This window comes from Callithrix jacchus, chromosome 20 (assembly GCF_049354715.1).
Source record: "Callithrix jacchus isolate 240 chromosome 20, calJac240_pri, whole genome shotgun sequence".
NCBI lineage: Eukaryota > Metazoa > Chordata > Mammalia > Primates > Cebidae > Callithrix > Callithrix jacchus.
In genome coordinates this window covers 14,440,266-14,466,334 of record NC_133521.1, presented here as the reverse complement: position 1 = coordinate 14,466,334, position 26,069 = coordinate 14,440,266, and the positions used below count along the sequence as shown (strand labels likewise).

Here is a 26,069-nt window from a genome sequence, read left to right as displayed (position 1 = left end):
TTCAAGTCAAAATTGTTTTATTGTCATTCACATATTTAATAGAAAAAGAAATGCAGCAAACAGTTCAGGGTTGCATTAAAAAAAATCCAGGTTTGTGCAGGTTGGTCTGTTTACATCTGGAAGCAGAGCTGTCCCCACATCAGGCACAGCAGCTGCACTTCTCTGATGCCCCTTTGCAGATGCAGCCCTGGGCACACTTGGCACAGCCCACGGGGCAGCAGGAGCAGCAGCCTGGGGAAGAAGGGGAGAGTGAGAGGTGGCAGTAGACTTGACCAGGCACCTCCCTGCCCCAGTAACAAGCCTGGCTCCAGCTGGGACCCCAGACCCAGAGGATGCTTTTTTAGCTTGGTGCAACTCTGTCCTGAAACCATGGGTGGTACAGTTGGGGTTTGTGTCACAACAGACAAAATATTTGCTGTTCTGTCTCAACTCAGGGCACAAAGCATGGAGAGAAAATGACACCGCCAACAGGGACAAAGAAAGCCCAGTTCCCCAGAAGGATGCACTCAGGGCCAGCCTCGGGCTCCCTCCCAACCTTAGCCACAGCCCCAGATTCCTGGAGATGGCCCCACACTTACTCTTCTTGCAGGAGGTGCATTTGCACTCTTTGCACTTGCAGGAGCTGGTGCATGTGCAGGAGCCACCTGCAAGGAAGAGAAAAGGCGGTGGACAGTGAGTGAGATGCAGAAGCAGTGAGTCAATGAGTCTCCAGTGTCGCCTCCTCTGTGGAGGGCCAGCCCTCAGAGCTCCTTTCTCACTCAGGACAGAGGAACAGAAGCCCCATGTCCTCTCCACTCACGCTGAGAAGGGGAAGCATCCTCCTGTTTTACCCACCAGGAAGGTCCCAGGTGCACACACAACCAGGAATACTGAGATGGAGAGCCAGAACCTTCTGTCCTGAACCCTCAGGGTTCAATGCCTCCAGCCCCCATCCACCCTGATTGCTCAGAGCCTGGACAGAGCACTGGGGACCAGCCAGCAGTCCCCTGACCAACTGGGTGATTTGCAGCAGGACAGCCTTGAGCCTCAGTGTCCTGAACTCTTACTTAGAGGCCCAGGGAGGAGGGCAATGCTCTCAGGGGTGTGATCAGGAAGAAAACACTTAAAGAAGTAAAGGAATCCCCTTCCTCTCAGAATTTCAAATACAACCTCCAGGCTGGGCGTGGTGGCTTACGCCTGTAATCCCAGCACTTCGGAAGGCCGTGGCAGGCGGATCACGAGGTCAGGAGTTCGAGACCAGCCTGACCAACAGGGTGAAACCCATTCTCTACCAAGTATACAAAAATTAGACGGGCCTGGTGGCATGTGCCTGTGATCCCAGCTACTCAGGAAGCTGAGCCCAGAGAATTGCTTCAACCCGGAGGCGGAGCTTGTAGTAAGCCCAGATTGAGCCATTGCACTCCAGCCTGGGCCACAGAGCAGGACTCCCTCCCGGCGCCCCCCCCCCCCCACAAAAAAGCGACCTCCTGAAACCCAGAGACCCTCTGTCCTGGCCCTGGGAAATGGGGATCCCAAGGCGCAGAGTCGTCGGGCTTCCCTTACCAGTGGCGCAGGAGCAGTTAGGGTCCATTTCGAGTAGCGGTGAGACTGGAGATCCCAAGCGAGAGACTCTCAGGTACGTGTAAGGCGCGGTGGAGCCCAACAGCCGCGGCTGCTTTTATAGTTCGGGAAGCGGGCCGGGCGCAGAGGCCCCGCCTCGCGCTTGCACCCGCTCCACAGAGTTCGAGTGGCCAGCGGTCCTGGGCTGTGCTGTGCGCAGCTGCGGGGCTGGGCGCACAATCCCATGACCTCTGCTTGGTACACACAGCGGCACCGCTGGCGCTTGCTCGCGCGGGAGGGGCTGTGTCCCGGAGGTCCCGGCAGCCTTTCCCAGTTTCCCCGAGGTTGAATTCCCCTCCTCCCTCCCCGCGCGATCCGGGAACCCAGCCTTGGCGTCGCGGTCGTCTCCACCCCACTCCTCGCCCCACGGTTTTCAGCTCCGCCTGTCCCGGAGACCCTGTGCAGCCTCCTGCCTCCGCCCCCGGATCTGCTGAGTGCAGAGTGGGGAGGGTGCGGTTGCGAGCCAGTTGTGTGCAGAGCAACTGCCAGCAATGTGGCTTTCTTTTCTCCTCGTCCCCCGCCATGCCTGTCCCTGTCCACACCTAGGTACCTCGGACCCACTCCTCCGTCCATAGCAACACCGGAACACCGGTCGGCCTCTGTCTGCAGTCCATTCACCTCGCCTGAGAAGATATGGGGGCGCATTTGTCCAGGTCCTCCTTTGCATATAAGTCTCCATGCTCCCCACAGCCTTAGGGCGGCCCCACTACGGAATGGCAGTTCTGGACATGTGGGATCTCTCCCCAAGGAAAGATGACTTCAGGTGATACGCAGACCCTGCTTTAAATTAGAAAGCAAGATGGGAGAGGTGGCGTGAAGTTGTAGTTCCAGCTACTTAGGAGGCTGACACAGGAGGATTAGTTGAGTCCAGGAGTTTGAATCATGCCTGGACAAGACAGGGAGTCAGTGTCTCTAAAAAATTTTTTTAAAAAGACATCCAGTTACTTCTATTCGGTATACCTGATTATTGCATAACATTAAATCTATACAAATCCTTTTTTTTTCTTCTTCTTCTTTTTTTTTTTAAGGCAATATCTGGCTCTGTTGCCCAGGCTGGAGAGCAATGGCGTGATCTCGGCTAACTGCAGCCTCTGCCTACCAGTTCAAGAGATTCTCCTGCCTCAGCTGCTGCCTGAGTAGCTGGGATTACAGGCGCCGGCAACAACGCCTGGCTAATGTTTTTGTACTTTTAGTAGAGACAGGGTTAGGCCATGTTGGCCAGGCTGAGGTTGAACTCCTGACCTCATGATCTGCCCACCTCAGCCTCCCACAGGGCTGGGATTACAGGCGGGAGCCACTGTGCCCCCCCACCCACTAGTCCCTTTTCAAACACTTTCATTCTTTGAATCCTCATAGCAATACTAAATGGAAATAATGTTTATGAACCGGTTTTGCTAGTCAGAGGACTACAAAGAAATGAGTTCAAGTAACTGGCTGGTCATCAGAGAGATGAAAAGTTGTGCACTGATTTAAATCCAGCCAGCCTCTTTGAGGAAAGTGTCCATGATAAAGCGTTCCTCCGGTCCAAGTATGTCATCAACACTTCTCTATGGCCAGAAATATTTTAAACAAAGGCCGGGCAGCGTGGCTCACACCTGTAATTCTGTGAAAAACAAGGACACTGAACATCTGGCACAGAGGCAGAAGTAGGAAGGGCACTGAGCTGGCGGCCATGCCCTCTGTGTAGCTCTGTGATCTCTCAGCTTCAGTATGCCACCTCTCAAGCCAGGGACACAATTGGGCTAACTGACCAAGGGCCCACCCAGCTCTGAACTCTGAGAGGCAGGGCTTAGCACCAACTGACAACATGATCTGCCAGCTGTAGCCAAGACAAGAGGCCAGCTGTAGTGGAGGTTCTGACCTCTAACTTCTAAGCTGTGTGACCTTGGGCAGGTTGCTTAACCACTCTGGAAGGTGACATAATCACTTTTGTTCCTGTGCGTTCACTCTTTGACTGGCTTATGGGGTGTTCAGATGATAGGAAGAATTAGAATGGTTCTTATGTTTGTTCGAATGCTGTGGCAGCATCTTCATCCCAGAGGACTTTGTGTAGGAGATCATCCACCTCCCCTGGTACGCAGTCAGGAAGGCTTTACTCCACTCCCCAGGCTCTGACCCGGAGTAATTCTTCCCAGACCCGCTTTTCCCCAAGAGCTTATCAAGAGAGATTCTGTCTCCACGAACGTCCATGTAAACAGAGTGATCCTATGGTCGTTAAACCCTACTCAGGAGCCAGACCAATATCTCATTTAATCCATAAATAGAGATACCATCTTCTTTCTACAGATGAGGACATGGAGGCTCAGAGAGGTTGAGTGACTTGCCCAGGCCACACAGCCAGTAAGTGGTGAAGTGCATTGTGAACTAGGGACTGTCTGACATGAAAACCCAAGCCCTTGGCGCAGGCTGCCTTTAAAACTCTATACGGAGCACCTTCAGGCAAGTATGCTCCTGATTCCTGGGCCAAGCGACTCATCATCCTCTTTGACTGAACATCAAATAACATTCCCTCCACATAGCCAGGGGGACTAACGTTGGCTTTAATTACAAGTCACTCAGAGCTTCACTCCTTTCTAATGACTGCCGCCACGCCCTCCAAACTACTGAATGCCATCACCCCAGGTGTGGACAAACAGGAAGAACTTCATCTGCCACCATGAAGTTCACACCCATGTTCACACACTTGCTGGGAACATGCTGGGCATTTCATCACATCCCCAGCCATTTTGCTGGTTTAAGTAGCCAACGGCTGAAATTTGAGAGGAGTAAATTCAGCCTGACCTTGGGAGGAACTCACAAAGATTCAGAACCAAGGCACAACAGGGAGCTCTCAGGGGTCTGCAAGTGTCTTCAGAGACACTGGGCAGGCCACGCCTGATGGTTCCTTGTGGGGATGTCTGGATCAGCGCTGCTCAGGGTGTGCCAGCCATACACTCGGGCCAGTCTCAGAACTGGCCTGGAAACCCTTGGACAAATGTGTAGTGCTGGTAATTCTTTTATTTTTCCTATGTAATTTGTTCTTCAAATATTTGTTGAAATTTTCCTGTTGAATCTAATAAATGATCGTTGTTTATTTTCTTCTTAACTTTCATTTTCTTGTTAACTCGTTATTTTACCAGAATTTAGGTTTATGACTAATGGAAAACAAAACAAAACTGGTCATTCTCGGCAGGGAGTTTTGGAAATCCGATGTCAGACTCCAGCCACTGGGGAGTTGGATACCACCCCCTGGAGTCACTTTCAAGTCTAAAATCCCATGAAGAACTGAAGTTGGGCAGGGAAATCAGAAAGTGAAGATGAGGAATGGCGAAGTTTCTGTGCCACATTTGACATGACACTGAAACTGGTCGTGTATGTGTCCCTCCTGCCCCCATATGATCTGGCACAACATTCAGTTTTACAAAAGATGAAACTCAGTGTGGTAGCCTGGCTTGCCTGAATACACTGTTTCTTAGCAGCTTACACTTCCATCCACAGGCCAGGTCTCTGCCCTCCTAGTTCAATCCCTCACCCCAGTCTCTTATTTTTAAGGCATATAAAGGAAACCAGAGGCAGAATCAAGTCAAAGCTCTTTTATTATCACTCACATTATTTCATAGCAAAAGGAATGTAGCAAACGGGTCAGGGTTGTACATTAAAAAAAAAAAATCCAGGTTTGTAGAGGTCATGTTATTTACATATGGGAGCAGGGCTGTCCTGGCATCAGGCGCAGCAGTTGCACTTGTCCAATGCCCCTTTGCAGATGCAGCCCTGGGCACACTTGGCACATCCCACAGGGCAGCAGGAGCAGCAGCCTGGGGACAGAGAGGAGGCAGCAGAGATGAGTACTAGGGACACAGAGAAGGATCCCTGCTCTCCCTGATAAGAATCACTGAGGAGGCAACAACTTCCATGCAATGGGGCATCCCCAGACTGCTTTACTTCCGCCGAGGATGATGTAGAGGGCTGGGGACAGGCTGGAGGACAGTGAGGGGGTAGAGGAAAGAGAGGATCCCACTTACTTTTCTTGCAGGAGGTGCATTTGCACTCTTTGCACTTGCAGGAGCCGCCGCAGGTGCAGGAGTCACCTGTCAGGAGAAAAGACAGAGGTAAGAACGGTCCCTGAATATCTGAACGCGGGACGGCGTGCTAGGAGCCCGGGGCCGAGTTTCTCCGTCCACAACCAATTCCTGGGAACTTGAGCAAGCTATTAACTCAGATCTCCTTAACGGTAAAAAAGGGGGCTCCGAATAACCTAGAATGGAGAGAAAGACACCCCAAAACGCTTTGGGAAGGAGCAATTCCTGCCATGAAATTGAGTGATCAGAGAAAGAAAAAGGGGTCAGAAACTGCTTCTCTGGCGCTACAGGGCATCCCCAGCCCCTTACCGGCGGTGCAGGAGCAGTTGGGGTCCATGGCGAGCTGAAGAGGCGGCTGGAGTCGGAACACGGCTGCACGCGAACTCGCTAGGACTTGGAGTACAAGTTGAGGCGTGGCGGCGCTGAGCGCGGCGAGCTGTGTTTATAGCTGGAAAGAGCCGGGGAGAGCGCAAAAGCCCCGCCCTGGCCCGGCGCCGCCTGCACACGCTCCGCGCTGAGTCACTCGCTGCTCCCGGTGAAACACCAGACTGAGCTCATGGGGCCGGGCGCACCCCCCTCTGCACACGGGCCGCGGCGGGTCAGTTCCCCGAAGCCGGCCTACGTGCGCCTGGGGCTGGGTGCAGGGAGAAGACGTAGTACCACGCCGCGCGCCCAGCACCCTGCCCCTTGCCCTCCGCCGTGTGCACAGCTGCCCTCCCCCCGTCCTGTACTTTTGAAGCTGAGCCGTTAGGGCGCAGGTGAAAGCCGGACTTGGGAATGCTGTTTGCACGGTAAACCGGTTGAAAGTGCAGACTGGTTACAACTCTAGCAGTCAAGGCTTAATAATTGTGCAGCATCATAGTAAACCCATGGGGTGGTTACCGGTGATGTATCCGTGGCATGTTGAGTGCTTTAGCGTGCAACAGGGACTGTAGAAAGTGTGTCTGTGTGAGATGTCACTTAATCTTGTATCAACACCTAAGATAAGGAATCTCCGGTATTCTCATTGTAGAGAGGAGAAACTGCAGTCACAGAGAAGTTACTTGTCCAGGATCACACAGCTAGCGAGTAGCAGAGTGCCCTGACTGCCACCAGGCCCCAGCAGATGCTGATGGCCCTCTAACATAGAGACACCAAGGAGAGAGGATAAGGGCAAGAAGCCACAAGCTTGGTCTCAGGAAGCTCAGGGGCTAAGGGAACAGAGAGGAGGGGACCCTGACCAGCCTGGGAGAAGGTGGGCCATTGCCTGGGGTCTGAGGGTAAGAAGGTGCTTGCCAGGCAAGGAGGGGAAGGATTTGTGTTCTAGCTTGGGAAGGAAGGAACTAGCAGGAGCTAGCTGGAATGGCTCTGAGACATTTGGAAGGGGAAAACCCCGGCAAGAATGTTCTTCCCCTTTGGAGGCTGAGGGGGAAAGCCCAGGTGGCATCCACATGCCTGTCTGGAGAGGCACATCCTGTTTCCCTGCCTGCATGTGTCTGGCGCTGTGCTACCGTCTTAGGTCACCAACCTCGGACTGCCAGAAGTGTGTCATGCTAGGAGTCAGGAAGTGGTTACTGGAAGCTTCCTGGAAGGCTGAGGGAGTACAAGTTACTGCAGTGGGAGTTTAGTGAGGTGGTGGGCGGAGGACAGGCTGTCCTTGCAGCTCTTACTATAAGCACAGATGAACCGTCACTTCCTCTGGGGACCCTGTCCTGGGCCCCACGCCCGTGGCTGTCGTGGAAGGTGCTGGTAAACATCCTGTTCTTTCCCCTGCTGGCACTTTCCAGGCCTGTGGTATGTATGAACTGCGGTAACTCTTGGATTGGTGTCTCTGCTCTTCCTTACCACCCCCTGACCACTGGAAATTCCAAGGGCATTCATTGCCCCCCTGCTCTGAAACTGTGTCTTCATCTCCCAGCACAGGGCCAAGTTTGCAGTCGACACTTAATAAATATTTGTCAAATGAATTAATGGGGGTAATGCCCTGGACTGTTCCTCCCTTCCCAGCCCCCACCTTGTATGAAGGCCGATTGCAAAATGAAAACAAACAATTCTTCACCACTCTGGAACCTGTGTGCTCACTTAAGTAAAAAGACCAAACAGGGCGGGAGGGGTGAGCTCTCAGATGGGCTGAATTCCAGTGATCACTCAGCAACTCACTTGCTCAGCGACCGTGGGGCAATTACATGCCTGGACTCTTCTGAACCCTGGTTTACACATCTATCAAATGACTGGGTTGTGCTAGAATTTATATCCAAATAGCCTCTGATTTTAGAGCCAACCTCTTTGAAATCTCATGGTGTCTGGTGGCCTTGTGGATGAGAGCTCTCTGGGCAGTGGACTGATTTTTTGTTGTTATTTATGTATGCACACATTATGTACCAAATCTCTGTTTGCTAATAACTCAGATGGTCACCTATCTGAGCAAACAATCCAACTCTGTGAAGAAACAGAAGGGCTAATTTTGCCCTCAGAAGCATTGGTTCTAGCCCTGGGTTTGTGCCAGCCATATTGGCGGTAAACTTGCTCTGGGCCTGAGCTATCTCCTTTGAAGCACTTTGACTCTATGAGGGGAGGAAGGGATAATGATTCAGGGAAGGTGGAGCAGGCCACAGGCCTAGTCTGTTCATCTCCATGCCCCCAGAAGCCTCACAGGTGTGGGCCACCGTGCCCAGCCTATTTTACTTATTTTTGAGGCAGAGTCTCACTCTGTTGCCCAGGCTGGAGTGCAGTGGCACAATCTTGGCTCACTGCAACCTTTGCCTCCCGGGTTCAAGTGATTCCCTGCCTCAGCGTCCTGAGTATTTGGGATTACACGCACCACCACCACACCTGGCTAATTTTTCTATTTTTAGTAGAGATGGGATTTTACCATGTTGGCCCGGCTGGTCTCGAACTCCTGACCTCAGGTGATCCACTCACCCCGGCCTCCCAAAGTGCTGGGATTACAGGTGTGAGCCACTGCACTGTGCTTGGGACATAGGTGAAGCGGGAGGACCCATCTGCACATTTGCATCCTTGACTTGGCAGGGGATGAGGGAGTAAAACCAAGCAACATTAGATAAGGAAAAACATCCCCAGAATATCTGGTGTGAGTCATCAGTGTGAGATGACAGTGTGGCCCTGGGCTGCATTAAGAGAGGGAGTCCATGTAGAATGAGAGAGGTTATGTTTTTCATTCTCCTTTTAACTGCAGAGGTGGATATGCATAGGTCTGCAGCCCAGCCATCCACTCATCCTTCCCCTGTGATGATATCCTTGGTTTTTCTTTGAAGAATCACCTCTCTTTATTCCCAGTCTGTGTGGTTTTGATGGAGTAGGTCCCATCTGTGAACTCCTAGGCCATTCCACCTACCTAGTCACAGTGATTGCCTCTGATTGGGGCACACAGTCATGAACCAAAGAGAATCAGTGATACTTTTGCTGGGAATGTTGGGAGAATGGCAGATACTCTTTCCATCTGGACTTGAACCTGAGACGATGTGAAGTTGATTGAGTTTCTAAAGCTTTTTGGCTCTGTGAGAAGGCCCAAAAATAAAATAATCACAAAGGAAATGGAGTCTGAAAATATCTTGGAACACCTGGGTCCAGCCATGCCTGAAGCCGCTCATTTCCTTTTTGCTTAAATTATTCTAGATGGAGTCCTAACTGGCGCGGTTGAGCAGACCCCCCTGCCCTGAGGGCTGTGTTCGTTGTTGAGCTTCAGTTGTCCAGAAGACAGCTGATCATGGGGGTCCTAAGGCCCAAAACCCTATCATGTGAGCATTCAGCTGAGAGAGGTAGTTTCAATATTTGACAATGGTTATTCCAGTTATCTACAGCTATGCAACAAATCACTCACAATTTAGCAGCATCAAACAACCACCATTTTATTGTCTTTCCTGGGTTTGTGGGTCAGGAGTTGGAGCAGCGCTCATTTGGACGATTCTTTCGTTTCATGTGACATTAGCTGAGGTCACTTGGTGCTGCTCAGTTGGTGGATGGGCTGGTCTGGAGAATCTAAGATGGCTTCATTCCCACGTTTGGCACTTGGGCAGGGATGGCTGGAGGCTGGGCTCAGCTGGAACTGTTGATCAGAGCTCCACATGTGGCTTCTTCAGCATGGTTGGCCTCAAAGCAATTAGGCTCAGGTCACATAGGTGAGAATCTCAAGAGATGACAGTGGTAGCTGCAAGTCTCTTAAGCCCTGGACCCAAAAACTAGCACAGGTCGCTTGAACCACGTTCTATTGGCCAAGCAGTGGCAGAACCTGCCCAGATTCAAGAGGAGGGAACCAAGACCCCCTGTCTTGAAGGGAGGAGTGGACGACTTTCAGCCATGTCTAATCCACTGTAGTAGTCATGGAGAATAACGTTGAGCACTTGCTGAGTCAAGACTTCTACTAAGAACACTATGAGTTTATCTTACTTAAAGCCTAACACCGCCCTACAAGGCAGATGCTCTTCTTATCTCCATTTTACAGATGATGCACTGAAGAGTTATGGGATCTGCTCAGGGTAACACAGCTTATAAGTGGCAGAGCTGGGATTTGAACCCATACCTACATGTTTATGTCATGCTGAAAAGAGGAAATTAGTCTTGCTTTCTGTGGTCCTAAGGGCAGAATCAGGACAATCACAGTGGGTGGGGTAAGGTTACAGGAATAAAGGTTGTGTTCCAGGTAGAAGGGTTTTTCCCCTCCTCCCTTCTCCTCCCCTCCTCCCTTCTCCTCCCCTCCTCTCTCCTCCCCTTCCCTCCTCTCCCCTTTCCTCCTATCTCCTTCCTTTCCTTTCCTTTTTTTTAAAGACAGGATCTCAGCTCTGTTGCCCAGGCTGGAGTACAGTGGTATGATCATGGCTCACTGCAGCCTTGACCTCCTGGGCTTAAGGGTTCCTCCCACTTCAGCCCCCCTGAGTAGCTGGGACTATGGGTGTGTGCCACCACACTTGGCTAATTTTTGTGTGTTTTTTTGTAAAGATGGGGTCTCACTATGCTGCTCAGGCTGGCCTTGAACTCCTGGATTCAAGCAATTATCCCGCTTCGGCCTCCCAAAGTGTTGGAATTATAGGTGTGAGCCACTGCTCCCAGCCGGAAAGGACTTTCTTGCAAGTAGAGTTGGTTATGAGTGGAAGGGACTGCTTGGGAGATAGTTCCCTGTTATCACAGCAGAGGCCAGCAGATTCTAGCGTTAAATAGGAGGACAGGAAGAGGTTAGTTTTCTTCTTCCCCAGGAGATTCTGTGACTCAGTGGCTCCCATCACACATACCATCAATCTGCGTTTTGTTCTTCTGCCTTCTACAGCCCCTGCCTTCATTGTGGAGGTGTATTAGTTATCTTGCTGCATTACAAATTACTTAGCAGCTTAAGACAACACACATGCATCATGTCTTTTTTTTTTTTTTTTTTTAAAGATGGGTTTTCACCATGATGGCCAGGCTGGTCTTGAACTCCTGACCTCAGGTGATCCACCCACCTCGGCCTCCCAAAGTGCTAGGATTACAGGCGTGAGCCCCTGCGCCCGGCCCACATGCACCATTTCATAGTTTCTGTGGGCAGGAATCAGACAAGGGTTATCTAGGCCCTCTGGCTCAGGATGTCTCATAGATAGCAATCTAGGTGGCAGCCAGGGCTGCAGTCATCTCAAGTATCAGCAGGGACAGGATCTGCTTCCAAGCTCCCTCATGTGGTTGTTGGCAGAATTTGGTTCTTTGTAGGCTACGGTACTACGGCTTCCTTCCTAGTCATGTGGGCCCCTCCACAGAGTATCTCACAGCAGGACAGCCACTGAGAGGGCCAAAGAGAGTTCAACAAGGGTGGGAGCAAAAGAGAAGTCATGGTCTTTTATTTTTTAATATTTATTTATTTGAGACAGAGTTTCGCTCTTGTTGCCCAGGCTGGAGTGCAATGGCAAGATCTGGGCTCACTGCAATCTCCGCCTCCTGGATTCGAGCAATTCTCCTGACTCAGCCTCCCGAGTAGGTGGGATTACAGGTGTGTGCCACCACGCCTGACTAATTTTGTATTGTCATGGTCTTTTATTTGTTCATTCTGAGTGAAAGATGATACTAAATTTATTCAAGAGGCATCCAAGCCATGGGATCTCAATCACATGGCCCTCAAATTGTAATATGATAGCAGCCCAGGGCAGGATACTGTCCCCTTCTCTTCCCTGCCATATGGGGAGGAAATGAAGAGGAAATTTTTCATTTTAAAACGCGCAGTGGCTCACGCCTATAATCCCAGCACTTTGGGAGGCCGAGGCAGGTGGATCACGAGGTCAAGACATAGAGACCATCCTGGTCAACAAGGTGAAACCCCATCTCTACTAAAAATACAAAAATTAGCTGGGCATGGTGGTGCATGCCTGTAGTCCCAGCTGCTCGGGAGGCTGAGGCAGGAGAATTGCTTGAACCCAGGAGGCAGAGGTTTCGGTGAGCCGAGATCGTGGCATTGCACTCCAGTCTAGGTAACAACAGCGAAACTCCCATCTCAAAAAGAATAAAAAATTTAAAAAATAAAAACTAAAATAAAACATCAGAAAAATTAGACCAGGTGCGATGGCTCACACCTGTAATCCCAGCATTCTGGGAGGCTGAGACAGGAGGAACACTTGAGGTCAAGGAGTCTAAAATCAGCCTGGGCAACATAGTGAAACCCACGTCCCTACAAAAATTTTTTAAAAGTAGCTGGGTGTGGTGGTATGCACTGGTAGTCCCAGCTACTTGGAAGGCTGAGGTGGGAAAATTGCCTGAGCCCAGGAGGTTGAGGCTACAGTAAGTTGTGATTATGCCACTGCACTCTACTCTATTAAAAAAATAAAATAAAATAAATAGGGTAAGCATGGTGGCTCACACCTGTAATCCCAGCACTTTGGGAGGCCAAAGTGAGAGGATCACCTGAGGTCAGGAGTTCAAGACCAGCCTGGTCAACATGGTGAAACCCTCGTCTCTACTAAAAATAGAAAGCCAGGCATGGTTGTAATCCCAAATACTCAGGAGGTTGAAGCAGGAGAATCACTTGAACCCAGGAGGCGGAAGCAGGAGAATCGTTTGAACCTGGGAGGCAGAGAGGTTGCAGTGAGCCAAGATTGTGCCACCTTACTCCAGCCTGGGCAACAGAGCAAGACTCTGCCTCAAAAATAAGTAAAATAGGCTGGGCACAGTGGCCCATACCTGTAATCCCAGAACTTTGGGAGGCAGAGGTGGGCAGATCATCTAAGGTTGGGAGTTCGAGACCAGCCTGACCAACATGGAGAAACCCCATCTCTACTAAAAATACAAAAAACTAGCCAGTGCGGTGGCACGTGCCTGTAATCCCAGCTACTCAGGAGGCTGAGGTAGGAGAATCACTTGAACCTGTGAGGCAGAGGTTGGGGTGAGCCGAGATTGCACCATTGCATTCCAGCCTGAGCAACAAGAGCAAATCTCCATCTCAAAAATAAATAACTAAATAAATTATCAGAAAAATTACACCACTGACAACCTATAGTCAATCCAGATGAAGGTTTTCATTCTAGAAGACTGTTTCCATATGGTAGAAATCCTCTTTGTAAATTTTCACTTCTCTCAGTACTCTCCATTGTTCCATAAAATAGGTATTTCTCCCTTTCCCAAATTATTTGGAAAACAACTTCCTCCCTTCTTTTTTTCTTCCAATATTTGAATTAAGAAGTCATCATCTTTTGTAACATAATCACGGAAGTGATCTCCCATCCCTGTTTCAGTATTCCATTCATTAGAAACATGTCACTAGGTCGAGGCTGTACTCAAGGGGAGGGGATCACACCAGGGCATGAATACTGGAGTCTGGCATCACTGGGGCCATCTTCAAAGCCTGGCTACCATGGGGCAAAGGCGCTGGTATGTGTGTAACTTCAGGCTCTTTGTATGTGCTGTTTCCTTTGTCTCGGATACTGTCCCTAACCTTTTCTCTCCCTCATCTGTTGGGTCTCTGTTTAAAGGCAATTTGCTCAGGGAAGCCTTCCTGGAACCCCAAATAGGCCAAATCCCTCTGTTACAAGCACATTCCTTCTTTGTAGCACGTATTGCAATTATAGTTGCTAGTAAGAAAGCAGTTAACACTTTTCTTTTTATTTATTTTTAATAGAGATGGGGTCTTGCTATGTTACCCAGGCTGGTCTTGAACTTCTGGCCTTAAGCGATGCTCCCACCTCTGCTTCCCAAAGCACTGGGCTTACAGGTGTGAATCACCACTAATCTACCCAACCTGCTAACACTTTTCAATATCATGTGTTCAATTATTTGCACATGTGAACTCCATCATTTTGCTAGCCCTGAAAGATGGGGATTCTTATTATCCACATTTGAACTGAGGTTCAGACAGGTTAAGTAACACTGCCACAGTCACTCACTAGGAAAAGGCCACACCAGGCAGTGGAGCTCCAAAGCCTGAGAGCGTGGCCTTCTGCCTGTCGGCCTCTCCCTGCAGCCTGTGCTGTGTGTGGCTTTTGTTTAATCCTTGTCTTCCTATGAGGCTGTGGGCTATGTCTGCTGCGTTCACTGTCCTAGCTGGCACCTGGCACTGTGCCCGGCTCATGGTGGGTGCTTAATAATGCAGAGGAATGGAAATAATCGGATCCTGCCAGGAGCTGGAAGGAGACTCTGTGAAGGGTGAGGCCTGCCTTGTGGAGAGCCAACCTGGAAAACCTGAAGTCAGGGAGAAGCTAAATTCCTGCTGCATCATCCCTTCCTCACCCATCTGGTCTCAGCTTTCCTTCTCTGTCTTACCTGTCCCCAAGCCCTATGCTTCTGCTGTTGCCCCTGACATGCCACACCCTTCTCCAAACACACACTCCAGGTTTTTGCTCCTCTTCTACCATCCGCCAAGTGCCACCTCCTCCAAGGAGTCTTTCTGAGCCCCCAACCTGATGGCATCTCTCCCTTCTTCTTCTTCGTTTTTTTTTTGTTTGTTTGTTTTTTTGTTTTTGTTTTTTCTGAGACAGGGTCTCACTCTATCACCCAGGCTGGAGTGCAGTGGTGCTGTCTTAATTTACTATGGCATCAACCTCCCAGACTCAAGCAATCCTCCTGCCTCAGCCTCCCGAGTAGCTGGGACCACAGGCATGCCCTAGTAAGCCCAGCTAATTTTTAAAGGCTTTTTGTAGAGACAGGGGTCTTACTGTGTCGCCCAGGCTGGTCTCAAAGTCCTGGCCTCAAATGATCCTCCCGCCTTGGCCGCCCAAAGTGCCGCAATTACAGGCATGAGCCCCTGCACCTGAACCATCTCTCCCTTCTTAAAGCCCCCAGAGATTTTGGGTTGCATCTCCCCTCCCTCCAAGCTGCAGTCTTTCCATCTCAAATGAACACAGCCTACGTGCCTTGGCCTGGACTTTTCTTCCAGCTCTAAAGCATCCAGGATTCCACTCAGGTTGTCCTCGCAATGTTCTTATCCTCCCCATCAGTCTGGGAGCTCCCTGAATGGCAGAAACCGTTTCTTTTCATGTATCCCCAGTGACCAGCAGAGGGCATGGTGACTTTTGGACATCCATAAGTATTTTTGAGATGAAACGGTATGGAGGGCTGGGTTGAGATGGTACATATGGCTCAGTGGATATGTACGTCTCCTGTGCATGCTCAATCCCATGCAAAGCCAGAAAAGGTCATTTATTAAAAGCCTTGATGGAGGAGATAAAAAAAGAACCCAACCAGTAAAAAAACAAAGTTGGAGGACTCACACTATCCAATTACAAAAGTTACAATGAGCCACAGTAATCAAGGCTGTGTGATACTGGTACAAGGACAGGCATAGATCGATGGGTCAGAATGGAAATTCTAAAAGGAAATCATGTGTATGGTCAATTGATTTTTGACAAAGGTCTCAAAACAATTCAATAGAGAAAGGGTAGATTTTTAAACTAATGATACTGAGACTACTGGATATCCACATGCAAAAAAAAAAGGAAATTAGATTTTTACCTCAAATTATACATGAAAATTAACTCAAAATGGATCATAGACTTAAATTTAAGAGCTATAACTATAGAACGTAGAACACCTAGAAGAAAGCATAGGAGAAATCTTTGCAACCTTAGGATAAGCAAAGAGGTTTTAGATATGATATCATAATCACAATTCATCAAGGAAAAAATAGTGAGTTCTTGGTGACTCTTCTACAAGGACACTAATCCTGTAGTTCCAGGGCCCCACCCCTGGAGCTTCATTTAATCTTAATTACCTCATTATAAACCCTGTCTCCAAATACAGTCACATTGGAGGTTTGGGCTTCAACTTGAATTTTGTTGAGGGGACACAAATCGTAATAACAGCTGTTGTCTTTCATTATTTAGCTTTGTTTATTTTTTTAAATTGTAAAATACAATGACATAAAATTTGTCATCTTAAGGATTTTTAAGTGTGCAGTTCAGTAATGATGAGTATATTCAGATGGTCTGCAACCCATATCCAGAACCCTTTTCATCTTGCAAAACTGAAACTCTATACTCATTAAACAACTCTCCATTCCCACCTTGTATTAGTCTATTTTCACACTACTATAAACATACTATCTGAGACTGGGTAATTTGTAAAGAAAAAAGATTTAATTGACTCACAGTTCCGAATGGCTGGGGAGGCCTCAGGAAATTTACAATCATAGCAGAAGGCAAAGGGGAAGCAAGCACCTTCACAGGGTGGCAGGAGAGAGAAAGAACAGAGGGAGAACTGCCAAACACTTGCAAAATCATCAGCTCTCATGAGAATTCACTCATTATCATGAGAACAGCCTGGTGGAACTGTCCCCATGATTCAATCACCTCTCACCAGTCCCTCCCCGGACACGTGGGTATTACAATTCGAGATGAGCTTTGGCTGGGGACACAGAGCCAAACCATATCACCCCTCCCTTCAGCCCCTGGCAACTTCCAGCCTACACGTACACCTGTCTCTATGTAGATAGACTGTAACCACTCTTGGTGTCTCATATGCATAGAATCATACAGAATTTGTCTTTGGGTGACTGGCTTATTTCACTCAGCATAAGGTCCTCAAGGTTCATCCATATTGTAGCATATGTCAAATTTCCTTGCTTTTTAAGGTTGAATAATATTCCATTGTATGTATATAACACTTTATTCCCCTGTCAATGGACATTTGTGTTGCTTCCACTTTTTGGCAATCATAAACAATGCTGCTATGAACACGTGTATAAGAATATCTCTTCAAGACTCTGCTTTCAATTCTTTGGGGTATATCTGCAAGTGGAATTGCTGAATCATATGTAATTCTATTTTTAACTTTGAGAAATATACTTTTCCTCAGCATCGCACTGTTTTACATTCCGACCTGCAATGTACAAGGGTTCCAATGTCTCTGTATTCTGGCCAACACTTTTTGTTTTTCTGATACTAGCCATCTTAGTGTGTATGAGGTGATTTTGCCTTGCTTTTTTATGCTTTTTGTAATACAAAGCAAGCCAGAAGCAAGAAAGCAATGCATGCTTAAGTTTAGGGGCCTGCCCTTTAGCTAGACAGCCTACGTTCAAATCCTGGCTATATCACGCCATTCTAGCTGTGTGTCCTCGTGCAAATTTCCGCAACTCCTACTGCCCCATCTGTAAAACTGTAAAATGAAGTTAAAAATCATACTGATAGCCTTGGCAACATGGCAAAACCCAGCCTCCCCCAAAAACAAAACAAAACAAACTTAGCCGGGCATGGTGGCATGTGCCTGTAGTCCCAGCTACTCGGGAGGCTGACGTGAGAGGATTGTTTGAACCCTGGAGGTCAACACTGTCCTGATGGCACCACTGCACTCCAGTCTGAGAGAAAAAAAAAAAACCCTGTCTCTAGTCCAGCACTTTGGGAGGCGGAGGCCAGTGAATCACTTGAGCTCAGGAGTTTGAGACCAGCCTGGGCAACATGGTGAAACACCATCTCTACAAAAATTAGCCAGGCATGGTGGTGCATGCCTGTAGTCCCAGCTACTCAGGAGGCTGAGGTGGGAGGATCACCTGAGCCCAGGAAGTCAAGGCTACAGTGAGCCATGATTGCACTACTGCACTCCAGCCTGGGCACTGGAGTGAGACACTGTCTCAAAATAAATAAATAAAAATCACACTGAGAGTTGTAAGGCTCAGGTAAGATAATGAACTTAAAAAAACTTTGGACAAGGTAATCTCAAATTTATCAATGTTTTGTTTCTTATGTAAAGGGTTATTTCCACTCCAAAGTAGTAAACATTCTCCTATTTTCCCTCTTGCAAATTATTTTATAGCTTTGAATTTTCCTCTTAGGTGTTTATGCCAATTACAATTTATTTATTCTTTATATGACGTGTAAATTGTTCCAACACCTTTCACTAAGTAGTGTGTACTTTCCCACTGGTTTAATCATCTCTTACTTCTAGCAACACAGCGGTTTGTTTTCAGACTGTCCTCTGTCCAGTTGATCAATTCCTGACCCTCCACTACTTTCCAGAGTTTTGGAATGAGTGGTGCTAGCAGGTCAGAGCAAGCTCCCTTTGTTGTTCCTTTTCAGAGCTGGCTTGGCTTTCCTTGCATTCTTTTTCTAAACTCAGCCTGTTAGGTTAAAAAAAAAAAGTCCTGGTGAGCTTTTGAATTAACTGTCTGCAGAAACTAACTTGGAGAGAAAGTGACGTGTTCACAGCATCGTATCCTCTTACTGGGAAACTTTTGTCTCCCAGAATTCATTTCTCCCTTCTTAGCTCACCCAGGTAAACCTGAGTGTTCTCTTTCATCAACGACTGGATCACAACCACTATGGATAAAAGCTCTTATTACCCTACTTCCCCTTGAAGACAGGAGGGGCTGGAGACAAACTGCCAAATGAGATTTGAAAGGGAACAGAACAATGTGCTTTGGGGAAACAGGCTATTCAGGGTGGTGACCTTGGAATGCAGCTGACAGTCAGCCAAGACAAGCCCCTGGGCCTCCTGGACTCCTCCAATAACTCTGAAAACAGGCAGCTTTGCTGAAGCAACTAGAAAATCCCCAAATTCACAGACCATATGGGTTAGGGGCTGGCCTTAACTCCCCCTAATTCCAACATACAGATAAAGAAAGTGAGGTTAGGAAGTTGGAGAGGGACAAACCTAGATGAGCCTGGTCTCTTCTGTTTCTCCAGACTTGAACTTGCCTTAGCAGCAGGGTGGGGTGCCATCTGAAGGTCGGGGAGAATGTACTCTGTCCCCAGGTTCCACCCCAGCCCCAGACAGACCAGCCAAGTCTCAGGGTTTCACTTTTTTTTTTTTTTTGAGACAGAGTCCTGCTGTGTCACCCAGGCTGGAGTGTAGTGGTGCCATCTCACTACAACCTCCACTTCCTGGGTTCAAGCAATTCTCCTGCCTCAGCCTCCTGTGTAACTGGATGGTGTGTATACACCATCATGCCTGGCAATTTTTTGTATTTTTATTAGTGACGGGGTTTCACCATGTTTGCCAGACTGGTCTCAAACTCCTAATCTGAGACCACCCACCTCGGCCTCCCAAAGTGCTGGGATTACAGATGTGAGCCACCAAGCCCAGCCAGGGTTTCACTCTTAACTGGGCGGCTCCCTTGAAGTAGGCTCCCCTACTGCTCCACATCCTTCCCTGATTTAAGAAGAGACCAGTCCTTGGGGAGGGAAGGGGGAAAAAAAAAGAAGAGACCAGTCCTTGGCTCATGCTGTTCATGGGATTTATTGTCACTCCCTCAAGGTCAGCAGGGGAAGGGGACACCAGCCACACCTCACCACAGTCATAGGTGGCACTGAGCCACCTGGCACTATCTCCACGTGCTCCACACGGAGGGGTGCATCCTTACTGGCAGCAGCTGCACTTCTCTGCCTCTGCCTCGGTCCCCTCTCCACCCTTGCACACACAGTCCTTGGCACACTTCTTACACTCCGCAGGGCAGCAGGAGCAGCAGCCTGCAGATAAAATGGGAGATGCCCAGTCTGGTGCACACCCTCTCCAATTGGTCCCCATCGAAGGGAAGGGAAGCGAAGGGTGCTGGGTGGAGAACCATTCTCATTCATTCAGCCAGGGCTGGTCTCAGCCCTCTTCCTAGTCTCACACCTGCTTTGACTCAGCATCTATGTCTCAGCAGTGGCATCCTGCATCACTTCAGGAGAGGGGTACCCAGGAAATAGACCAGGGCTCTTTGGATGGATGCCAGGGAGTCCTGGGGGCTGCTGGCTTAAGCCCAGGTTGGGCAGGTACTAGGCCTTAAGGAGAAAGCATCACAGGGTAAACGGCCTTGAAAGGGGCCTTGAAGGATAAACTTGGGAGGGGCAGATATGGTACAGGTGTAGGGGCCCAGGAAAGCCTTGGGGATGGGGTGGAGACCTGTGCCCAGTCTTACACATAGGGAAGAAGGGAGCCTTCCTCCTACCTCTTACTCCCTGTGCATATTACACTGCTGTGAGCTGGGGATGATTTTGAGGAGGTCAGATTGAGGAGATCAATAAGGCCTGAGAACTACCAAGGGATTGGAACTCCGGAGCTGATCCCCAGCCTCACTAACGGCTTCCCTGGGTTTTAAGGGTTTTGAAGGGTGGGGCTGGACCAGTGTAGTAGTCCTCAATCCCAGTTGCCATTTATAGAGCGTCCCACGCCTAGGCCATCAATTTCTGGGAATGGGGCGGGGGCATCTGCATTTTAAGGTCTGCCCAGGTGGTTCTGCTCCACCAAGAGTCAGAAACCACAGGATCGGGCCCTCATCCTGCATGGTGAGACACCGATTCCGCAGAGCAGATGGGGCAGCGGCAGAGGGGAGGGGTCCCCGCACTCACTCTTCTTGCAGGAGGTGCATTTGCATCCCTCGCACTTGCAGGAGTCCGCGCAGGTGCAGGAGCCACCTAGAGAGGGCGATGCCACAGGAAGGGTTAATGTGGACAAACTTAGGGGTCCCCACGCCTGTCACGAGGAGACAGGGTGCCAAGTCTCCCTGGTCTCCGCGACACAGGCATGCCCGCCCTTCACAAGGTGAAGAATAGGGAATCAGAAGCCCTTCCCCCAAGCGTCCTTGAGCGAAGGCGCAGGGCGTGGAGTTCTTTGCAGGTACAGGGGCGCGCCACGCCGCAGGATGGGAGCGGGGACGGGGGCTCACCAGAAGGGCAGGGACAGGGCTCAGGGTCCATGTCGAGGCGAGCAGCCGCTAGAGGCGGTGAACGAGCTTCTCCAGGCAACTGGACGCGCGGCTTGGCTAGTGGAAGCAGGTGGGGAGGCTTTTATAGCCCTGGGCGTGGGCGCGCATGCCAAGCCCGCGGGGCGCCTGCCCCTGCGCACTGCGCCCGTTTCTTCGGTTTGTGCGCTCCGGCCGGGCGCACGCACTGCGGCATATGTCGCTCGCTCCCGCAGTGTGGGTGCACAGCCAGAGCCCGCTCGCCCACACTCGCGCGTGCACCCCCACTCCCACCCCACAGCCGCATGCACGGTCCATTTGCCGCCGCCACGCGCGAACTGCCAGCCCACTCCCCGCGTGGGTCCCGCAGGGGACGTGGTCGCTGCAGCAGTCGCCCCCGCGAGCGCGCACGTACCATCCGCGAAAGTGGAGGGAAAGGCGCTTTGCGTATTTCCCAGCCCTTCCCTGACTCTCATCCCCTTCATTCTAGAATTCTCCAGGGAGCCAGATCTGTTCAACTGGGGGCAGAAAGAACCCCCTCACATTGAGCCCGACACTGACTCTTGCATCGTCCGCTTGCCACTGGCAAGGGGCGTGTTCCATTTCCCCGCTGCCCTGCTTGGCACCTTCAGATCCTTGACTCCTATCCCTCCATTATACAGATAAGAAAAAGTGAGGCTAGAGAATCGGGGATGTGCCTAGGTCCCAGAATGAGCCTGAGGCGACGTCAGGCCTAGAATTCGGAACTCAGGTACCTAGAGGGATTGTCAGTGGGGGGCATGTTAAAAATCAGGGCAGCTCCGTGAGATTTTTCTCTTTATAAAAAGGAGGCTGGAAGTGGTGGCTCATACCTGTAATCCCAACAGTTTGGGAGTCCCAGGCTGGAGGATCGCTTGAACCTAGGAATTCGAATCAGCCTGGGCAACATGGTGAGACCTGCTTTTATAAAACTTAAAAAATTAGCTGGGTGTGATGGCATGCACCTGTAGTCCCAGCTACCTGGGAGGCTGAGGCAAGAGGAGAATCATTTGTGACTGAGCAGGGTAGTGCAAGTGAGAATGAGTTCTGGGCACTCCTTGCCCAAACTATAGTGCAGTGACATGATCTCAGCTCACTGCAACCTCCGCCTCCTGGGTTCAAGTGATTCTCCTGCCTTAGCCTCCCGAGTAGCTGGGATTACAGGTACCCATCACTGTGCCCGGCTAATTTTTGTATTTTCAGTAGAGATGAGGTTTCACCATGTTGGCCAGGCTAGTCTCAAACTCCTGACTTCGTGATCCACCCGCCTCAGCCTCCCAGGATTATAAGCATGAGCCACCATGCTCAGCTGTTTTTTGTTTTTTGTTTTTAGACAAGGTCTCACTCTGTTGCTCAGACTGGTGTGCAATGGCATGACCTTGGCTCACTGCAACCTCTACTTCCTGGGTTCAAGCAATTCTTCTGCTTCAGGCTTCCAAGTAGCTGGGACTACAAGCTGGCACCACCCCACTCAGCTAATTTTTGTATTTTTAGTAGAGACGGGGTTTCACCATATTGGCCAGGCTGGTCTCGAACTCCTGACCTCAAGATCAGCCTGCCTCAGCCTCCCAAAGTGCTGGGATTACAGGTGTGTGAGCCACCATCCCCGGCCAGGAAGAATGCTTTTATGGTTCTTCGATTTACTTATTAGTTTCTTTCAATGGGTGTTCAGGAGGAGGAGAGAGAAATCCATGTGCTCAGCCTCCCATCTTGAGCCAAAAGTCTGAGCCAGGCTTTTGATTGGTATGATTTTGAATCTTTACAAAAACTCTGCAGGAGAGAGATTATTATCTCCATTTCACAGGTGAGGAGAATATTGCCAAATTATTTTAAAAGCCCACACCCTGTGAATCTGGGTGATTTGCACGTTGTTAAGATCCATTACACCTATGGCCTGCTGAGCCCTTGGAGAGCTTGTCTTGATTTGTCCTCCCAGCAGCCATGTCTGAAGGGTCCAGGCCCTTTCTAAGCTCTCCTGGACCCCCACAGCAGCCAGAGTGAGGTGAGAAACTCCGCCCTCAAAACTCAGATGACCCCTGCTGCCCCTATCTTTGGCCTGGAGCGCCCCCTGCAGCCCCCATGAGGACCTTGCCTTCCTGTCCTGTGATCTGGGCTCCACCTGCCCTCCTCACCACACCCTCCTCTGGCCTCCATCCCAGCCCAGTATGGCCCAGGAAGGTGCAGAGTTGGTCACAGCCTCTCTGAGGTTGCTGTTGTCCCTTAGGCAGTACAAGCCATGACATGTCAGGCTCCTGGCACAGCACTTTCCTGCTCCAGGCAGCTTTGCCATGAGAAAGCTCTACTTTTTTTTGACCTAAAATCTGTTTCTTTGGTGTTTCCTCTCAATGCTCAAGTGCTATCCCTCAGGGCCACACATAGCCACTCTGATCACTTCTCCCTGTGGCTTTTCTTTCCCTCCAGCTCATCTTCCCTCATGGCCTTCAAGCTTCTCCACCAGCTAGTTATGCTTGAGCTTGGGACGAGGTCTCTCACTTTTCTGAGTCTCAGTTTTCCTTATCTGTGGATTGGAGATAATAATCTCTATCCTGCAGAGTTTTTGTAAAGATTCAGAATCATACCAGTCAAAAGCCTGGCTCAGACTTTTGGCTCAAGATGGGAGGTCGAGCACATGGATTTACTGCTCCTCCTCCTGAACACCCATTGAGATAAACTAAAGAAGGGTAAAGAGGGAACAAAAAGCCAAAAAAAGAGCTGTGTTGGGGGAGATGACTTGGACAGTACATCAAGGGATCTGAGATTTTACCATTTCTGGAATACTGGAATGAGTTAAATTACATTTATGGGTAAATGGGAGTAGAGAAAGCCACAGCTCAAATCAAGAAGTGCGGAAGTCTGTGGATATTTTTGGTGTGCTTTGTTATTGTTTGTTTGTTTGTTTTGTTTTGTTTTTGGTGAGGTGAGGTGAGGTGAGTCTGAGAGGGCAGAAGAGGAAGGAGAAGTAAAAACCAGGGTGGCAGCTGATGGAAGGTCTGGATGTAGAACTGACATGTGATTGTCACACTGACCCCTATACCACTACTTGGGCAGCCCCACCATTTTCCCCCAGGCTGAGACTGCAAGATTTTCTATGAAGAAATCAAGCAGCCGGTCTAGGAGGAGCCAGGGTTTCCAGAGGAAGGTCAATCCCACAGAAGATGGCCCTTCTTGTTTTGACCCCAAGGGGTGACCAGACTTGTCTACCACCTCCCCACCTGGGCATGCTAAAAACAAGCTTGCCACTCAGCAAACTCCACTTATCCAAAGAGCCTGCTTTCAGCTCAAAGAAGAAGAAATAATTCAAGGAAAACTTAATATATTATCCCTAGGTCAGAGTGTAATATCTAGTTTATAATAGGAATTTAATAAATATTTGTTTAGACCTCCAAAAAAGAGAATACAATGAGAAATTAAAACCCTTTAACTCATCAGAGAGATTCAAGAAATGACTCCATAAGATAAAGACAGAATATTATGATAAAGAGACATTCAAAGAGGAAGGGGTTCTTACATATTTAAGTATAGTTGACAACATTTTTAAACATCAGTGAAAGTACTACAAAAAGTACTTTTCTAATGTCTCAGTTTGAATAGGTGAGAGAGACAGACAGACAGACAGACAGAAATGCATACTAGAAAAATATTTTGAGACATAGAGGATTGATCCAGGAAAACCAGTGACCACTAATAGCAGTTTTAGAGGAGAAAATAGAATGGAGGGGTGAAAATCATTAAAGAAATAATAGTTTTCCAAGACTTTAGGGCAGAAAAAAAGTCAGTCTTCAGAATGAAAAGGACTTGCAAACATAGAGCAGTTTGAATGAAAAAAAATAAAATTCAAATTTGGACCCATACTAGATATCCTAGAGTACCAAGGATAAGTTAAACACCCAAAGCTTTCAGTGAGAAATAAAAGGCAAATCATGTTGGTGTTCACAACAGCAACACTGACTATTAGAAGACAATGGAGCAATGCCTTCAAAAGTGCTAAGAGAAAATGATATGGAACTTAAACTTTTATATTCTATCAAACTGTCAGTAAGACATGAGAGAAAAATAAAGATACTTTCTGACATTTAGGGACTATAAAGTTTCTCCCAACTCATCCTTTGGGTAAAAAATTGCTTGAGGATGTACTCCAGTAAAATGAAAAGGAGTCTAAGATAGAGAATGATAGGGGAATCCAAGAAGCAATGGTTTTAAACTAGGAGAGCAATGGAAATACATCCCAGAATGACAGTTGTATAGCAGAACCGGAAATAAGTCCATGAATATTAGATCACTTGACAAATAGCATGATTAAAAATGAAATGATCGGCTGGGCATGGTGACTCACACCTGTAATACCAGCACTTTGGGAGACTGAGGCAGGCAGATCACGAGGTCAGGAGTTTGAGACTAGCCTGGGCAACACAGTGAAACCCCATCTCTACTAAAGTACAAAAAATTATCTGGGCATGGTGGCGGATGCCTGTAATCCCAGCTACTTGGGAGACTGAGGTGGGAGAATTGCTTGAATCCAGGAGGCAGAGGTTGCAGTGAGCCGAGATTGTGACACTGCACTCCAGCCTAAGCAACCGACAGAGTGAGACTCAGTCTCCAAAAAGAAAGAAAAGAAAAAGGAATGATCTTAGTGATAGAGTAGAGAAGACATATATACCCATGTGCATATACGGGGGGAAAAAGACAATTGAAATACCAGGAAAAAACAAAAAAGTCCTGCAAGGAAATAATAGTCCAAATAGTAAGCAAATAAAATGTGACCTGATTCTGAGCAAGTCTCAGAAGAGAATATTCTTCGTTCTTTGATTTCTATTTTTATATGGGTTTTCTGGTGAAAAGCAGAAAATCTACTAGAAAAATTCTAAAAGAACTTAACTTCTTTCTCTACGTGGCCCTTGTTCAGTGATATGGAGTTACATGCTCTTCTTTGTGGATCCATTTATCCTTGCCTCTCCATAAACAGTACTTATATAATCATAATATATTGCAAAAATGATTTATTTATTTGTCTTTTTTTTTTGAGACGGAGTTTCGCTCTTGTTACCCAGGCTGGAGTGCAATGGCGCAATCTTGGCTCACCGCAACCTCTGCCTTCTGGGCTCAGGCAATTCTCCTGCCTCAGCCTCCTGAGTAGCTGGGATCAGAGGCATGCGCCACCATACCCAGCTAATTTTTTGTATTTTTTTTTTTTTTTTTAGTAGAGATGAGGTTTCACCATGTTGAGCAGGCTGGTCTCCATCTCTTGACCTCATGATCCACTCGCCTCGGCCTCCCAAAGTGCTGGGATTACAGGCTTGAGCCACCGCGCCCGGCCTATTTGTCTTTTTTTTTAGAGGCAGGGTCTTGCTCTGTCAGGC

The 26,069-nt window shown here is 48.8% G+C and overlaps 3 protein-coding genes, 1 long non-coding RNA gene and 1 other non-coding gene across 5 annotated transcripts; 1 reads left to right on the top strand and 4 right to left on the bottom strand.

Annotated features, from left to right (window-relative positions):
• Positions 1–1,633, bottom strand: LOC100894903 (metallothionein-1E). Its single transcript, XM_003735299.6, has 3 exons — positions 1,543–1,633; positions 579–644; positions 1–231 (listed from the first exon to the last, which is right to left on the bottom strand). Exons 1-3 carry the CDS (start codon positions 1,568–1,570, stop codon positions 140–142), a joined length of 186 nt encoding a protein of 61 aa, XP_003735347.1. The 5' UTR covers positions 1,571–1,633; the 3' UTR covers positions 1–139.
• A 604-nt stretch (positions 1,634–2,237) lies between these two features.
• Positions 2,238–4,683, top strand: LOC118149748 (uncharacterized). The gene is made up of 2 exons (XR_004737419.3): positions 2,238–2,362; positions 3,886–4,683. It is a non-coding gene; the product is annotated as an uncharacterized LOC118149748 (long non-coding RNA).
• A 473-nt stretch (positions 4,684–5,156) lies between these two features.
• LOC100404252 (metallothionein-2) lies at positions 5,157–6,075 on the bottom strand. Its single transcript, XM_002760984.6, has 3 exons — positions 5,967–6,075; positions 5,601–5,666; positions 5,157–5,393 (listed from the first exon to the last, which is right to left on the bottom strand). Exons 1-3 carry the CDS (start codon positions 5,992–5,994, stop codon positions 5,302–5,304), a joined length of 186 nt encoding a protein of 61 aa, XP_002761030.1. The 5' UTR covers positions 5,995–6,075; the 3' UTR covers positions 5,157–5,301.
• Positions 6,076–19,249: 13,174 nt separating this feature from the next.
• Positions 19,250–20,773, bottom strand: MT3 (metallothionein 3). Its single transcript, XM_035282374.2, has 3 exons — positions 20,680–20,773; positions 20,363–20,428; positions 19,250–19,498 (listed from the first exon to the last, which is right to left on the bottom strand). Exons 1-3 carry the CDS (start codon positions 20,708–20,710, stop codon positions 19,389–19,391), a joined length of 207 nt encoding a protein of 68 aa, XP_035138265.1. The 5' UTR covers positions 20,711–20,773; the 3' UTR covers positions 19,250–19,388.
• A 4,758-nt stretch (positions 20,774–25,531) lies between these two features.
• LOC118149793 (U7 small nuclear RNA) lies at positions 25,532–25,593 on the bottom strand. Its single transcript, XR_004737511.1, has one exon. It is a non-coding gene; the product is annotated as a U7 small nuclear RNA (small nuclear RNA).
• Positions 25,594–26,069: the final 476 nt, after the last annotated feature.

Bases quoted from the DNA above. Each gene is read 5' to 3' on its own strand.
- LOC100894903 (XM_003735299.6), bottom strand. From the start codon at position 1,570: ATGGACCCTAACTGCTCCTGCGCCACTG. The intron at 645-1,542 runs GTAAGGGAAGCC...TCTTCCTTGCAG, and splicing joins TAACTGCTCCTGCGCCACTG to GTGGCTCCTGCACATGCACC. The intron at 232-578 runs GTAAGTGTGGGG...CTTCTTCCCCAG, and splicing joins ATGCACCTCCTGCAAGAAGA to GCTGCTGCTCCTGCTGCCCC.
- LOC100404252 (XM_002760984.6), bottom strand. From the start codon at position 5,994: ATGGACCCCAACTGCTCCTGCACCGCCG. The intron at 5,667-5,966 runs GTAAGGGGCTGG...TTCTCCTGACAG, and splicing joins CAACTGCTCCTGCACCGCCG to GTGACTCCTGCACCTGCGGC. The intron at 5,394-5,600 runs GTAAGTGGGATC...CTCTGTCCCCAG, and splicing joins ATGCACCTCCTGCAAGAAAA to GCTGCTGCTCCTGCTGCCCT.
- MT3 (XM_035282374.2), bottom strand. From the start codon at position 20,710: ATGGACCCTGAGCCCTGTCCCTGCCCTTCTG. The intron at 20,429-20,679 runs GTGAGCCCCCGT...CGCCCTCTCTAG, and splicing joins GCCCTGTCCCTGCCCTTCTG to GTGGCTCCTGCACCTGCGCG. The intron at 19,499-20,362 runs GTGAGTGCGGGG...TTTTATCTGCAG, and splicing joins ATGCACCTCCTGCAAGAAGA to GCTGCTGCTCCTGCTGCCCT.